At 35.8% G+C, this 17,774-nt stretch overlaps 1 protein-coding gene across 1 annotated transcript; it reads right to left on the bottom strand.

Moving 5' to 3' along the window:
* Positions 1–13,466: 13,466 nt before the first annotated feature.
* LOC149550639 (uncharacterized) lies at positions 13,467–16,783 on the bottom strand. Its single transcript, XM_089793629.1, has one exon. It carries the CDS (start codon positions 15,748–15,750, stop codon positions 13,855–13,857), a length of 1,896 nt encoding a protein of 631 aa, XP_089649755.1. The 5' UTR covers positions 15,751–16,783; the 3' UTR covers positions 13,467–13,854.
* Between the last annotated feature and the right edge of the window lie 991 nt (positions 16,784–17,774).

Below are 17,774 nucleotides of genomic sequence, written 5' to 3'. Positions count from 1 at the left end.
ATTCAAACAAAGTGAAGATAAATATGTGGTATCTTATCCAATAGCTTATCATATGAATTCATTTCCTTTCATCTATCAAGGGAAGCATATTCTTATATGTCAAATTCAAGTTCAAGTGAATGCAATTTCAGATTCAAGTTCAAGTGAGTTCTAGGTTCAAGTTCAAATGAAGGACAAATACAAAACACCCAATGTGTTATTTTATTGCACCTAATGTGTGATATTATCAAAATTCAAGTGAATGCAATTTCATATTCAAGTTCAAGTGAGTTCTAGGTTCAAGTTCAAATGAAAGACAAATACAAAACACCCAATGTGTTATTTTATTGCACCTAATGTGTGCTATTATCAAAATTTCATATGGACAAAATAACTCATAACACCCAATGTGTGCTCTTATCAAATTGTAATATAGACAAACAAGTCCATAACACCCAATGTGTGTTATTCTATTGCACCCAATGTGTGCTCTTTTCAAATTGTAACATGAACAATACAAGTTCGTTGCACCCAATGTGTGCTATTTTCAGATATTATGCACCCAAAGTGTGATAATTCAGATGGGACAAAATAAGTCTCGAACTGAGACCTATCAAAGCAATTGGCTCATTATATAAATTTAAAGTCCAATAATGGAGAACATGTTGAAGTATAAAATTTTGAACCCTGCAAGTTCAAATGGATTTTAGATCACATCACAGGTATAAGATTTCAAAAGATGATTCAGATCGACCAACAAATGTTTCTGGTTGAGTTCAAAGTTTCAAGAGTTTAGAATACTCCTAATTTCATATAACCCTTTCCGATTAAGGGGGGGTGTTAACGTATTAATCATTAGGGTTATAGAATTTGGTTATAAATTTCAGTTTTGGTAGTTATTAAATAGCAATTGAACTGCTAAATGACTACTTTATTTATGTAATGAATCTCACTGAATAGAATACAGAAAAGTTTCCATTATGTTTACATTATTTTCTATTGCATCAATTTTTTGGGCCTAACACTACAGACGTGTAAGGACTAGGTCGAGGGCATCCTTCGATGAAATGGAAGAATTGGGATGATGGATGAGTGAGTTTGTTATCCAATGCGATGTGTTAGAGAGGTTGTTAATAATTAGATAGAATGATGAGCAAAACTAGTGACAAATCTTCCATTCCAACCTATAGAATGGTAGGGGGCACTTTAGCTTCAACTGACTACATGGACAGTGGCAGGAATCAAGCCCAGCACACTGGACTTACTACTTTCTTTAGGGCACGACCTATAGAACAATAGAGCCTCTAATGTTAAGGCATCGGCTACGGTGCAACTTATTTGCACCGTGTTGTTTAGCATTTCTATTTCCGTGACATAGCTTTGATTTGTGTGCAAAGTAGGTTGTACTTTACATTTCGTCAACTAACTCAAAGTGCATCTAATCTCATAAATACCTAGTCAAGCCAATTCTAGTTGTTGCGTCAGTTGAACAATTAAAATATTACATCATCTTCAACATATGCTTTCTTTTTATTAATTTTAGATGAGATTTTTAAATTATTTATTGCCTAAAAGCCATAAAAAGAGTGTTATATCATATAGAATATATGTTTGAAAATGTTTTCAAAAGATACATATGATTATTATTATTTTTAAAAAATAATTATTTACTATTATTAAATAGATTATTTATAATGTAGATTTCTTTTAAGGCATAATTTTTGAAAGACCATTTGGAGGAAGACTATTTTTAGAATAAGTTATTATAAAAGATTTTGTTTTTCAATAATATCAATCGCATGATCCTCTCTTATAAACTTCATAAGTTTGAAAAGAGCACCCTATAGTAAATTTTAATAAAATTTAGCTCGACGTTGATCTCTTTTTTATTTAAGAATTATCTTCCTTGTAGAATATACATATGAATATATTAGGTTTAAATATTTGATTACTTAAGTTTTTAAGAATTTTTTTTTTTTACTTATTATTTATTATTTTTCATAATTTAATATTTTATTCTTATTGTTAAATATTATATGTTTATTATTCTTATAGTAGTTTTAAAAGATTTTAAATATTTTTATATAGAAAACAAATAATCGAAAGATATTTAAAATTGTATAAAGAGAAGTGGAAAGCTTTAGATTTGATATTAAACAAGAAAAAGAAAACTATCATTTAATAATCAAAACTTAAATCAGCAAAGATAAGAGTAAATTTTTTTTTACACATAAAAAATAATCAAAATTTAAATAAGTGTAAATGCAAATTTGCATGTAGTATTAAAATGTCAAATGTATTATAAAATTATGTCTATTTAATCATTCAAATGATTTTTTTAATTCTATTACATAGAAATCAAAATTTAAATCAATAATGTAAATGTAAATGGAGAACAAATTAAATGTAGGACATAGGATAACTATTAGCATTAAATGTAGGACATATGATAATGATTAAAGAAGTTTCATTGAGCTCAACTCAAAAAACTACACTGTTTAATTCTAATAATAATATCACAACCTCACTTGTATCATTACAATATAGTCATAATTATGACTCTAAAGGAAAGCAGTTTTTTGAGCTCAACTCAATGACACTTCTTTAATCATTATCATATGTCATTTAATGCTAATAGTTATCCTATATCCTACATTTAATTTGTGCTCCATTTACATTTACATTGATTTAAATTTTGATTTTAATGTAATAGAATTAAAAATACCATTTGAATTATTAAATAGATACAATTTTATAATACATTTGGCATTTTAATACTACATGCAAATTTGCATTTACACTTATTTAAATTTTGATTTTTTTTGTCTAAAAAAAAATTTACTCTCATCTTTGCTGATTTAAGTTTTGATTATTAAATGATAGTTTTCTTCTTTAAAAAATATCAAATCTAAAGCTTTCCACTTCTCTTTATACAACTCTAAATATATTTCAATTATTTGTTTTATATATAAAATATAAAAAATCTTTTAAAACTATTGTAAAAATATGTAAACATATAATATTTAACAATAAGAATAAAATATTAAATTATGAAAAAATAATAAATAATAAGTAAAAAATAAAAATAAAATAATTTTTAAAAACTTAAGTAATCAAATATTTAAACCCAATATAATCATATGTATATTCTACAAGGAACATAATTCTTAAATAAAAAAGAGATAACATTGAGCTAAATTTTATTAAAATTTACTATAGGTTGCTCTTTTCAAATTTATGATGGTTGATATTATTGAAAAACAAAATCTTTTATAATAACTTATTCTAAATATAGCCTTCCTCCAAATGGTTTTTCAAAAATTATATCTTAATAGAAATCTACATAATAAATAATCCATTTACTAATAGTAAATAATTATTTTTTAAAAATAATAATAATCATATTTATCTTTTGAAAACATTTCCGAACATATTTTCTATATGATATAACACTCTTTTTATGGCTTTTAAACAATAAATAATTAAAAAATCTCATCTAAAATTAATAAAAAGAAAGCACACGTTGAAAATGATGTAATATTTTTATTGTTCAACTAACCCAACGGCTAGAATTGGCTTGACTAGGCATTTATGAGATTAGATGCACTGTGAGTAGCTGACGGAATGTAAAGTACAGCCCACTTTGCACACAAATCAAAGCTACATCACGAAAACATAAATACTGAATGGCATAGCCAGTGCCCTAATGTTAGAGCTCTTGGTTGCTGGTCCCCCTGGCCTTATTGGGTACTGGACACCCTTTCTAATGTGGGGGTGACTTCTAATGGGGCGGGATTTGGGGTGATTTTATTAAGATACCGACAGACGAAATTATTTTGTGATGTCCCTAGAGTGGGTCCCTAATGGAAGGTGATGTAGGTTTGTCTGTGTGGTTTGTTGCTACCACGTGTCTGAGGTCTTCGCCAGCGAGGCTGTCTTGGGGTTGCCCCCTTAATGCAGGGAGGTGCCGTTTACTAACAGTCTGGGCTTTTGGTGCAACGGTTACTAACTTGGTATCAGAGCAGGTTTCCTGCCAACCTGGTAGAGTTTATCCAGCCAATTTACACAGAGAACCAACATAACTAAGAATATGGCTGAGAGACGTTCTCAAAGCCCATCCAGAAGTGTGCGAGATGATGAGACTTTATAGCATCAGTAGAGGCTTCTACAGTCAATAGAGGCAAGTACACAGGCAATGATGGTTATGATACAACATTTGATTGTGAAAAATAGGAGAAATAATCATGATACTGACCAGGATGACAAGAGCATAGCAAGATCGCAACATAGGACACGGTCTGGAATAGCTGACAGACCCACACGTCCTACATTCAGGGAAGAAACTCCAGCACGCACACCTGATGCTATGGTAACAGATATTATAGACGAACTCTGACAAGCAAGGAATGAGTGGGATTCATTACCAGGATATGTACAAGATGGATGGACATTTGACAGGTCCTTGAACTACAGAGTTGCCAGGTAGAAGCAGGCAGATAAACACAGCGAGTTGCAATAGGTCACCAACAAGTTGGCATTACCCACATTTGATGGTGGTGGAAAAATGACTACTCGTGCTTGGATTCATAAGGTGGATACTTTCTTATCTCTGAAGACTATGACAAAATTTGAAGCGCTCAAGTATGCCACTTTACACTTAGATGGGGTAGCACATGATTGGTGGACACATGGCATGATGACATTGCAACACAATCAAGTAACCACTTATCAGGAGTTTGTGGATAGATTGATAGAAAGGTTTGATAAAAAAAATCCTGAAGTTTATTTTTGGGAGTTAGCCCAGTTGAGACAGTCAGGAAGCTTAGAACAATTTATCAATGACTTCTAGAATCTTGCAGTGATGGTACCTGACATTTCAAAATGGAGGCTAGTCATTTTATTCACAGAAGGATTAACTAAACCACTCAAGGGGTGGGTAAAGGCCTTTGATCCTCCTACATTACAGGAAGCCATGAAGAAAGCCCGCATTATGGAACTTGTAGTTCCAGCAAACCGGTTTAGTTCAAAGGGTTCTTCATCATTTAGAGATAACAAAGGGGAATTCAAGAAGGGTAAAGAGAAGGTTAGTGACTCAAAAGGCAAGCCAGCTGCACCTTGGGATAAGGAAACGCTTAATGACCTGCGTAGGAAGAAGCTATGCTTCTTTTGCAAAGGTCCCTATGAGTTTGGTCATGATTGTCCTATGAGGCCTAAGGGGAAGGCTAACTAGGCGCTGTGGGTTTATTATGAAGGTTCAAATTCAAACATCTCAGAGAACCATGATGAGGATCCTAATGAGGCAAAGGGTGAACAAGAGGTAGATAGTGCTAAGAAAAAAGAGGCTCCAAAGCTACATTTATAGGAGGCACGTCTGTCTAGTATTCAAAGAGAGGGATCTTTCATATTTTGGGGAGTCTTGGCCGGACAGAAGGTTATTACTTTGTTGGATATAGGTGCCACGCAAAATTTAATTGATGCACAATTTGTGGAGAGGCGTGGACTCATTACTGAGAAGTTCGAGGGATTGAGAGTCAAGGTAGCCGATGGATATACTCTTCGTTGTGACAGGATGGTGTGAGATCTACCTTTGCGCTTGAACAACTATGAGTTTAAGGCGGACTATCATGTGGTCAACATGGGTGACATGGACATAGTACTTGGGATGCAGTGGCTACATTCTTTGAAGGAGGTCACCTTGAGATTGGAGGATATGGAGATACGATTCATGGTGGATGGCAGGACTCATGCGTTGAAGGCTATCCGTAATGGTGATGTCAGGACTACCTCATTTAGGCAGTTGGAGAGATTAGCTAGGCATAATAATATAGAGTGGGCAGCAATATGCACCTTGATCCCTACCCAGGAGGAGAAACATAAGACTGAATATCATCCAGATATTCAGAAATTGAGAATCAAGTATGAGAAGGTATTCAATGAGATTCCACCAGGCAGGCCACCAGACAGAGGTATAGAGCACATTATCGAGCTGGAGGAAGGCGTTAACCCTGTCACAATCACAACATACTGGCACCCAAAATGACTCAAAGATGAGATCGAGAGGACCATCAAGGAGTTGCTAGCAATGGGACACATCAAACCAAGTAAGTCACCTTTTGCATCTTCTGTTGTTTTGGTAAAAAAGAAGGATGAAACTCTACGAATGTGTATTGATTACAGAGTGTTGAATAAGAGAACTATAAAGAACAAGTATCCCATCCCACGCCTCGATGAGTTGATAGACGAATTACATGGGGCTTGTTATTTCACAAAAAATGATTTGAGATCAGGCTATCACTAGATTAGAGTTCGAGAGCAGGATATTGAAAAAACTGCTTTCAGATGTCATTGTGGGAATTTCGAGTTTGTAGTCATGCCTTTTGGTTTGACTAATGCACCTGCCACTTTTCAGTCCACTATGAACAAGGTCTTCTACCATTAGTTGAGGAAATTTGTGCTAGTGTTCTTTGATGATATTTTGATCTATAGCAGGACATGGCAGGAACATTTAGAGCACTTGAAGATAGTATTGAGCATTTTACAGAGAGAGTCCTTGTATGCCAAGGAGTCCAAATGTGATTTGGGGATGACAGAACTGTTGTATCTTGGACACATCATTAGTGCAGAAGGAGTGCGAATGGATCCTGAAAAGATCCACGCTATTGTGAATTGGCCACCACCGGAGAACCTTACACAATTAAGGGGGTTCCTTGGCCTATGTGGATTCTATTGCAGGTTTGTCAGTGGCTACTCACGACATGCAGCACCCATGACAGATTTGCTAAAGAAAGGGGGATTTGTGTGGACTCGAGAGGCACAAGACTATTTTATGCGGTTCAAGGAAATAATGACTACATGCCCAGTATTAGCATTGTCTAATTTCACGAAGCCATTTGAGCTTCAATGTGATGCTTCTGGAGAGGGAGTTGGTGTTGTACTCATGCAGGACAAGCATCCTATAGCTTATGAGAGCAAGAAACTCAGAGGGCCTGAGAGATCATTCAGCATATATGATAAGGAGATGTTGGCCATCATGCATGCCTTGGCCAAATTCAAACAGTATCTTGTGGGCAGCAAATTTTGTATTAAAACTAATCATAATAGTTTGAGGCACTTTTTGGGATAGCGGGACCTAAATGATCATCAGCAGAAGTGGGTAAGTTACAGGCCTATGATTTTGATATCACCTATGTTAAGGGGACACAGAATATTGTTGCAAATGCTTTATCCCGAAGGCCACACCTCACTTCTATGATTTAGATATCAGAGGACTAGCGACACTTGATTGTAGCAGAATATGCCAGAGACACATGGGCCTCTGATATAGTGGAGGGAAAAGCGATCGACACTAGGTACACTCTCATAGATGATTTAATCATTTACAAGAATAGGATTTACTTAGTCCCAGGATCGAAAGTGAAGCAGTTGATTTTGAGAGCATTCCATAATTCACCTACAGCAGGCCATCCTAGGTATTTCAAGACTTACAGGTTAGTACGAGAGCGGTTCACTTGGAAGGGACTTAAGGCTGATGTTTTGCGTATGTGCGTGAATGTCAAGTTTGCCAGCAAAACAAACAAGAGCACAGTTATCCAGCAGGACTCCTACAACCACTTCCTATTCCTGACAAGAAGTGGGAGTGCATCTCTATGGATTTTATCATGGGCTTGCCCAGGGCCCAGGGCCCAGGGGCACAATTGTATTTATGTGGTGGTGGATAGGCTGACAAAATATGCTCACTTCTTCCCTATTGCTATTACATACTCCACAACTCAGGTGGCAGAGGTCTTTTTCAGGAAGGTTTTTAGATTACATGGTTTGCCTATGAGCATTGTGAGTGACAAGGACAGCCGCTTCATGACTCACTTTTGGCAGGAGATATTTCGATTGTGTGGCACTGAGCTTACACCTAGCACCAGTTATCACCCACAGACTAATGGTCAAACAGAGATTGTAAACAAATGGGTGGAAGGGTATTTGAGGAATTATGTGGCAGATTAACAATGAGCTTGAGTCAGATGGATATATCTTTGTGAGTATTGTTACAATACTACATATCATATGACTATACAAATGACACCCTTCATGGCACTTTACGGTTATGAGGCACCTAGTTTCTTAGATTTGTTGTTGGGAGATAGTCAAGTACCTCGTGCAGGTGAACTATTACAAGAAAGTAGGGATATAGTTGCTACTCTCAGAGACAACATTGCTAGAGCTTAGAACCAACAAAAGCAGTATGCAGACAAGAAGAGGACTAAGCGTAGTTTTGAGGTAAATGATATGGTTTACCTCATGTTGCAACCATATAAGCAGTCCACTCTCAAGAAGAGTGGTGCAGAGAAACTCAAGCCACGCTATTATGGACCATTCAGGATCATCAAGCGAGTTGGTGAGGTGGCTTATGAGTTGGAACTTCCCACAGACAGTAGAGTGCACAATGTGTTTCATGTGTCATGCCTTAAAAAGGCGTTGGGTCAGAATGTGATGCCTTCTGCAATATTACCTCCCTTGGATGATGAGGGGAAATTGATCTTAGTGCCAGAATCCATTCTAGATAGTAGAGAAAAGCAGCTTCACAGGAGAGTAATCAGAGAGTATCTAGTTAAGTGGAAAGATTTACCTGTTGAAGATGCTACTTGGGAGGGAGAAGTGATTTTGCAGCATCCAATATTAAGATTGCTTGAGGCCAAGCAATTTTAGGAGGGGCGGACCTATAATGTCCCATTTTTGGAGGAGTTAATTATTTATAAAGTTATATATATATATATATATATATTACAAGGTAACTTTATATTTAATTAACTTAATAAAGTGATATATTTTATTAAGTCATTAAATAAAACAATCTTCAAGAGGTTGCTGGAAGAAGCGGAGAAAATTTTTAAAAAGAAGCATTGAGGGCTCATTGCCTATCATCGAGATTTATTATTGATTTTTGCTAATGTGCATTGTGGAGCCTAGGGTTTATGCAAGTAGTCACAAGTGGCCATTGAGAACAAAAACTCTCAATCGGTACACAATTTTGAGGGTGTGAAAGATCATCTGAATTATTGCAGCTATGGGAAGGATATTTCAGTCCTTTCACTTGTGCTTAATTACTGGTTTGGAGTTTCAAGTGGAGTTGCACTTTCACCATATCATCTTCAGCAGTCAGTCTCCAATATCTGATCAATCTAGGTTCTTCTTTTCAGTTTGTAGTTGTAACAAGTTCTTAGTTGGATTCAAACAGTTAGGGTTTGTCTGTAATGTGCCATATTGTAATGTTTCAGTGCTGAAAATTGCATATCATATGTAAAAACATTTTGGTGAGAACAATTTCTTAATTCAGCAAAATACTTTCAGTAGTGTATTAAATTTAGGGTTGTTTTAGTGGCCTATTGAAAAGCGTCATTACAGAGTTAGTAACCGTTGCCCCAAAAGCCCGGACTATTAGTAAACGGCACCTCCCCGCATTAAGGGGGCAACCCCAACATAGCGTCGCTGGCGAGGACCTCGGACACATGGTAGCGACAAACCGCACGGGTAGACCTACGTCACCTTCCGTTAGGGGCCCACTCTAGAGACATCATAGCCCACCACGCTCTGCGGGTCTCGACCTCGAGACCTCCGACTCTGATACCAAGTTAATGACCCTTCTCAATAAGCCACTAAAAAAACCCTAAATTTAATACACTGCTGAAAGTATATTGTTGAATTAAGAAATTGTTCTCACCAAAATGTTTTTACATATGATATGCAATTTTCAGCACTGAAACATTACAACATGGCACATTACAGACAAACCCTAACTGTCTGAATCCAACTAAGAACTTGTTACAACTACAAACTGAAAAGAAGAACATGGATTGATTAGATATTGGAGACTGACTGCTAAAGATGATAGGGTGAAAGTGCAACTCCACTTGAAACTCCAAACCGGCAATTAAGCACAAGTGAAAGGACTGAAATATCCTTCACACAGCTGCAATAATTCAGATGATCTTTCACACCCTCAAAATTGCATACCAATTGAGAGTTTTCGTTCTCAATGGCTACTTGTGACTACTTGCAGAAACCCTAAGCTCCACAATGCACATTAGCAAAAATCAATAATAAATCTCGATGATAGACAATGAGCCCTCAATGCCTATTTATTCTTTTTTCTCGATCGGTCGACCTCTTTTTTAATTTTTTCTTCACTTCTTCCAACAACCTCTAGTACATTGTTTTATTTAATGACTTAATAAAATATATCACTTTATTAAGTTAATTAAATATAAAGTTACCTTGTAATATATATATATATATATATATATATATATATATATATATATATATATATATATATATATATTATTGATAACTTTATAAATAATTAACTCCTCCAAAAATGGGACATTACATATTGGGACTATTTGTCGGTGCATGAGGTGGTGTGTACACTAGTGCATGGGTATTTATGAGCCTCAGACTGTGTGATCTGAACACCTCTTTTATGATTTCTCCTCAATTATATTGTGATGTTCGACTTTGTTTGGCAGTGTTCTCTATGCTTTAAGCTGGCAAGGTGCAGAGCTTTTTGGGTGTGGTGTTTTGTTTTTACAGTGGGTAAGGTGTCGACATGGAAACTCTTGATGCTATTGTCCGTGTAAGTTGGCAAAGCATGGAGGCCAACTTTTACTTCGGATCACACCCAAACAACAACTTGTGTTTCTTGGCCAAATCTCTGAGAGACAGGTACGGCAAATTTTCAAGATTGATGATCCCCTTTTCTTTCAGATTGTGGAGATATTGTCCGATGAGCACTATATCAACTCACAGTACCAGTTTCGAACAACATTAATGGGGTATCAATGTTTGTGGCGCAGGGACTAAAATTGGGTTGAAGGAGGAGGTTGAATGGGTTATGTTGACTTATGTGGAAAGAAGATTTGTTGTACGGAATGAGTCAGGGGAATGGCACCACGTTGGTGAGTTAGCACCCCTTTCCTCTATGGAGTACAATGTCTGATAAGGAGGAGAGGAGGGCAGAGGCTCAATTTGGTTAGATGTCCCTCATGGACTTCCCTCCCAGAATGTATCAAAAGATGAGGAAAATGGATGCCGAGGCTCCAGCTAAGGTCAGGGAAGAAAAGAAGATTCAGGAAAGGAAGAAAAGGAAATATCTGCAGCCTGACTCCTTGGTACAGAAGGCCGACGAGACCGCAACATCCAAAGAAATTTAGCTTTACAAGGCACGAGTAGATATAAATGATACAATAATTTTTTACATAAACTAAAAGCGGGAATTCAATGCAAAACCTTGCTCTAATACCATGTTGTTTGTCTAGAATAATGAAAAATAGCAAGGAAAATGATGGAGGGTCACACCACCCTACCAACTCATAACCAAGAGTGCAACAATATGGAGACGAAGAGAAATAAAAAAAATGCTTCACAAGCAATTTTATTGTACTTGAAAATTCTTACAACACCCACAAGATGATATCATAGATATGACTTCTTCAAAAAGAAGTTTACAAATTCTTCAACATAAGAGAAATCCCAAATAAGAGTCTTCACTCCAAGCTTCACCAAGAATTTCTACTTGAAGACTTACACCTTTAAAGCTTTCACACCTTGAATTCTTCACGCCTTCTAGATTCTACTTCTCAAACTTGATTAGGAATGCTCATATCCTTTGCTTAAATAGGCACTTACCACCCAATGCATGACTTATCCACAACCTTCTAGAATTCCACCTAAACAATATCCACAACCTTTTACAACTCCCATAACCTTCTACAATATCCACAACTTTCTACGATATTCATAACTTTCTAGAATTCTACCCACACCTCGATAAATGTAATGACAACCATTTTTATTTATTTATTTATTTTTTAATTATTATGCCACCTATGCACCTCGAAAATAGAAATCATTTTTTCCTTTTTTTCCTGTTTTCTATTTTTAATTATTTTTCTTCCTATTTTCGTCACTTTCTCTCTCTTCCACTTTTTTTTTTTTTTTTTTTTTTTTTTGATTTTTTAAATTTTAAATTTTACATTCAACATGTCTCCCCTTTATTTAAGATGCTCCTGCATCAGAAAAATAAGAGATACAGCAACTTTATCTTGGACCTTCTATATGATAGGGACAACCCAGCCACACTACAAAATATTTCTTTAATTATTCATCAAATGTTCAAATACAATGTTTTTTTCAACTGAATACTATATATATATATATATATATATAAAGAATTGAGAGACGCTTCATCTCTTCATTAGATTTATTTCAATTTTGACAGATAGCAAAATTAATGATAAGATCTCTATTGCAGCTTCAACCTTCAACAGTTCGGAGCCTTTGATTTATTGTTTGATGTTGCCTGATTAGTGTTGTTACCTGGTGAATGTTAATGTTCTATGTTGAAGTTTACTTCAGTGTTTTTTTTGGTGGGTGAAGGCTTTTTATATTCTCTCTTTCACCCCCTAGCTTGTGACAACTGTATATGGGTGGATACTCACTGGTTGGCGATTGTTTTGGACAGGATTGCCCAGCTTTTTTGTTTGATCTTTCGTTCATGTTGTTGGAGTTTGGTCAGCTTTGATACACTTTTAGTTCTGATGTAAATATTTTCTTATAATTGAAAAAGTATATTAAGACAGTAGCAGTGCTACTTCACATTATCTTAGTTTGCGAGCTTGGCTTAAACTGCTAAAAATATATTGCATGTTTCCCACTTTATGTAAGATACGATTAGGATCATGTAAAATGCAAGTTGCTACACCCTTGTATATCAAAGGGAAAAAATAAAGGAATATGGTGCTATATGCTATGGATTGTTACCAGTTGGAAAATTCTCATATGCTTACTCCAGGTTAAAAAGCAGTAATCAGATTTCACAAGCCAAATTAAAAATGAAGGGCAATAAAACGCAAATGCACTTCAATGCTCAACACTTGCAGACTGCTGTTGGACACTAATGCTAGAAAACATTGCAAAACTTATAATCCTAAATCCTGTGACTTCAGAGTTCAAAAGATGTCAACAATGACCAAGAACTGACCAAAGCATAAAACATTCACCTCTGCTGAGTGCACTAAAGTTGCTACTGAGATCAAAATCCAACAGGCCTTCACCAGTAAGTACAATTGTCATCTATCCTCTTTATCAAAGTTATAATTGCATTATAGAAATCCTGGAACCTCCTTTTACCAGCAAGAGACTCGGTCTAGTACATTTGATCCACGTGGTAAAGGAAATCAAATATTTCCATGATCATTCTCTATAGATCTCTTCAAAAAAGAAATGAACTGCAAACCATCGAAACTCATTTTTTAAAACTGATTTTAGTTTGAACTATAGGTATTATTCAAATGAACGAAGCTCCTCATTCCTGTGTTCATAATTTTATTGCCATACATATATAGATTTGAGGAATCAGATAATAGATGAAAATAGAAGTATTGGCATAGTTATAACTCAAAATGCTTCAAGTATTGTACAGCTGTAATGACACATTATCTTCGTTATATTGCAAGGTCATTTATTGCTCTTATTTTATCAATTTGCGGAAACAAGTCTAAGACTAATGGACACAATTTAATATTACAGGACAAGCACTTTGAAAAACGTGCCACATGAAGGATATGCCTAAGTAGTGCACACAGCAACAACAGAATTAGCTAACCCTCAAATGCATGATGTGACAACGAACACCATGGACAATGTTACAACGCACTTTATTGTCCAAACACAATTCACCGCCTTTGGAACATGCCTCTGAAGAAGCAGGATAAAACCTGCCACTCATAAATTATGGGAAATTTTCTAAATATAAGATACAGAACCACATATACCAAAAGCATAAAATCATTTTAACCAATGATTTTGGGTCTAGTTGCCATCTTATTCTCTTTGCACATGTAGTGGAATAGGTGCACTCATCGGATCAACTTCAGCATTCAAATTTCCCATTTGATCCAGTTCTGACTGTGCATCCTCTGTTATCAATGCCGAAGATCCTGATAAATGAATTCCTCTCACTGGGGAAGGAGAGGCATAAATATCTAATTCTTCTTGCCAAGAAGCTTCATTCTGTAAGCTTCCGGCAGAATACATGGCACTTTGAATGGGTGATGCTGACCCTTGCCCACTGAAAAGTGGTTGACCAGTGCTCAAAGAATGGGGGCTTGTGAAAGGTTGTATAAATGCCGCAGATCCTGGTTCATGACTCAGAGGAACTAACACAAGTGAAGCATCTCCCACATCTGATGCTTTAGGAATACTGTTTTCATTAGACACATCATAGAAGTCTCCTGTCCGAACCTCTTGAGAAAGAGAACAAACACTGCAGAACAGCCACTGCATAAAGTCTGTTAAGGTCGGCTGCCCAAAACACCAGTAGTTCCCAGGTAAGCCATACCTTTTCCGCATTTGAACCCTCCAAAATCCACCATAAAGAAGTCCAAAAACACAGAGAATAATCCCAGTAATACCAAGACCTTCTCGAACCTGCTCATTGTCAATATTAATTGCAGCCAAATTGAATATCCAGAAAGGGGCCATACATAACAAAATAAAGGTGACTGTGTGTACATACATGTTCCCAAAACCTAGTCTATCCATGTTCCATCCAAAAACACAAAACAGAGCAAATGTTGAAAAAAATAACAAGGGGAGATCTGTCCAGCAGTCAAATAGGCCCCCTTTCCATTCTGGTTTTGATTCCACTCTCTTACTTTCCCTGCAAGCAAAAGAATATCTTCTCTCCAGCAGAGAAGTTAAACGTTTCCCATCAACAGAGTTCAGATCTGACTGATTTTGTTCTGCATTTGTGACTACTCCGGCCTCCAAATCATCTTTGGTCTCGTAATCCTTTCCCAGAGGGCTAGCAATTACATATATGCCAGCTGCAGCAGGGGCACCAATTGAAACAGCAAGGCACAGACCAACACCAATGGCAGGACGATCTGACCTCCTGTATCCCCAATTAAGACCACATAGTGCATATTGCGCAAAACAATTCAAATGCAGAAGTAACACAACCACCATAATATGCATCCATTCATGGGGTTTGTACGTTCCATTTTTACAATAGATCTTTCTCAACTTGATAATATCCTGAGGTTCCCATCTACAAAGAAGTGAAAGGTGATAAAACCGTAGTGGGTGCTGATAGAGGCACATCAGAGTAAACAAAGCATTCAGAATTTGATTATTAACCTCAAACCACGCATTCCTCTGACTCTTCTTGGGAAGAGCCCCATTAAGAAACCCAACCATAACCAAAAAGAGTATAGCCCCAGACACTGCCACAGCGCCGCCCCATATAAACAGTGCCAAATTCTTCGGGTTCCTTAGCCATTTCTTCAGTGCACCCTTCAGAACTACCCATCTAATTTCTCCAACGTAAGGCATGCTAAAACCATCCTTCAAACCACGGAGAGGTTGTGGCGTTTGTGTGGCTCTAGATAATCCATCCCTTTGATCAGCTATCCTCCTGAATTTCGCAGAAGGGGAGACAAGAAGAGTTGGGGATCCGAGTTTAAGAAATCCTGCTCTTTTCGGAGGCCTAACCAAGTATCTTGAAAATCTTTTCTTGGACTTTTTGGGTGTTGTTGCTTTAATCTCTTGTTTATCTAATGACCCACTAATTTCTAGAAGTCCTCTCTGAGAAGAACTAACGGAAAATGCATTGCCTGCCTGTTTTTTGGGATCCGGAACCATATGGGACACGCAGTTTGGATCAGATTTGTCCCCTGTTTGTATCTCATCGTTTTGTCCATTGGAACAAGTGTCCATGGTCAGCAACCGAAACAAAAAGTAAAGCTTTTATTTACCCTGTCTAGTGCAGGGACTTTGTTCTTCAAGATTTTGCGTCATGTGCCTACAATTTTTCAGGTGCACATCCTATTGCCGAATTGAAATTCAGAGGGCGATTTTTTCCGTTAGGCCCGCACTCCATAAAAACATAAACACCAACCTATACGCCGAAACAACCATCCTGTAATCTCACTTCTTCATGGCCGAATTCCATCCTTTGAAACCCACCAAAATTTACGGACCCACAAATCAAGATCTCTAATCAATCCCAAATTAGGGATCCGGTAAGCATATACTGATTCCCTAAAGGCCCAAATCCTTACGCGATAAACTCAGGGACAGATATTAATCAATCAACTAGGCAGACATGTTTCTTGTAATCCACATGTATCAGGACCAACGGAACCCAAACGACATTTTTTTTGCTCCAATAAATTTTTAAATCTAGACCTTAAGAAGACAAAAGGATAAATTCTCGCTTCAAGCCCGAACTATAATGAGAATATAAAACCATAGACATTTTTTCTTCTATATGCTTCAAGTCCAGATTCATCCTTTATAATTCAAGCCCAAATATTATTGAAAATAAAACACCGCGAACAAATATATTGTCTTGAAGCCAAAATTCTATACAAATTTAGTAACCCAAAAGCATAAAACTGATATCCTCGCAGCTCAATTCCATTAAGCCTACACGTTATAAACAGAGATATTTACCTTTACCTCTAAAACGATGGCAGAAGCCCAGGATACATAAACAATCTTACAGTCTAGGCTCTGTTGCAAAGCCAGCAGTTCTCCCCTTCTAATTCTCTTTCTAGAAATGATCTCTGTTAATTCATGTGCAAAGCGCGTTAGATCTTAATCAAAAGAAGATCACTTGCTCGGTGGATGACTTGGCGATGATATTTGTGGGTCGGTGGAGAGATAAACTTAAGAATAGGTAGTCAAGGATATCTTAGGGTTTAAAGTTCGCCGGAGAGGATCGTATGGTGGTAGAATTAAGAACATGGTATAATCAGATTTTAGAATTTTGAAAAGAAAAAGCCTGATTTTATGAGCAAATAAGCATTAGACATGAAGTACTAAATTATTTTTTATTTTGATAAAGAATAATTTTAAACTAGTACTTGGATAAAAAGGTAATGTAATAGTTAAGCTGATATAAAATTTATTGTATTATTATGTGGTAAAAATAATTTAAAACTAGTACTCATATCAAAAAGGTAATGTAATAGTTAAGTTGATATAATATTTATTGTATATTGTGATATTGCTATCACATTGTTTAAATTCGATAGCAATATCACAATCTGACTTGCCATGGAAATTATCTCTTACTTAGCAATCTTTTGTATATATTTTAATAAGTACCACTTAGAGGTATATACTCATTGTAAGAATAAATTAGTCAATTAGTAGTCAATATGTTACTATCCCTAATTATGTCAATTAGTAGTAATAATCTAGGAGTAGCGATGAAGGTAAATTATTTACTATCCCTAATTATGTCAAATTATAGTAATAAGAAATAATTTTTTAAAACTAAAGAAGAAGGTTGTCACACATTTTAATATTAGAAGAAACATAACTAAAGTTAGTTTAAGTATGTACATAGAAATATACTCTAACGTAACCTCTTATATTTAAAGAATTAAGAAAATAAAAGAAGAAACAAATTTATGCTTGACTATTACTTGTAACAATATTAATATTAATTTTGAATCTACTTCTAATTTCGATAACTTCAATTTACAACAATATATAAATAAATATTTTACACTAATTTCTAATTGAAACAAGTTGTATTCATAAAAATAGATAAAAAGTACTCAAGTTGAGTAGTAGTAATTTGGAGTTCAAGTTGGGCAAAAGATTAATTTTAGATCCAATAAAAAAAATGTCTACACACCGACCGCTAGTAACTTAATAAACAATTGTAACCTACTATGTTAATAACTGGCTTTGTTCTCTGCAAAAAAAAGGGTGAGCAGAAGGATAAG

Source organism: Cupressus sempervirens, chromosome 7 (genome assembly GCF_028749045.1).
Source record: "Cupressus sempervirens isolate cs-2001-9-10 chromosome 7, ASM2874904v1, whole genome shotgun sequence".
Lineage (NCBI taxonomy): Eukaryota > Viridiplantae > Streptophyta > Pinopsida > Cupressales > Cupressaceae > Cupressus > Cupressus sempervirens.
Note: the sequence above shows the minus strand (reverse complement) of the source record. Positions and strands in the feature narration are given on the sequence as shown.

Excerpts from the sequence above, each read along its gene's own strand:
- LOC149550639 (XM_089793629.1), bottom strand. The coding sequence starts at position 15,750 with ATGGACACTTGTTCCAATGGACAAAACGATGAGATACAAACAGGGGAC.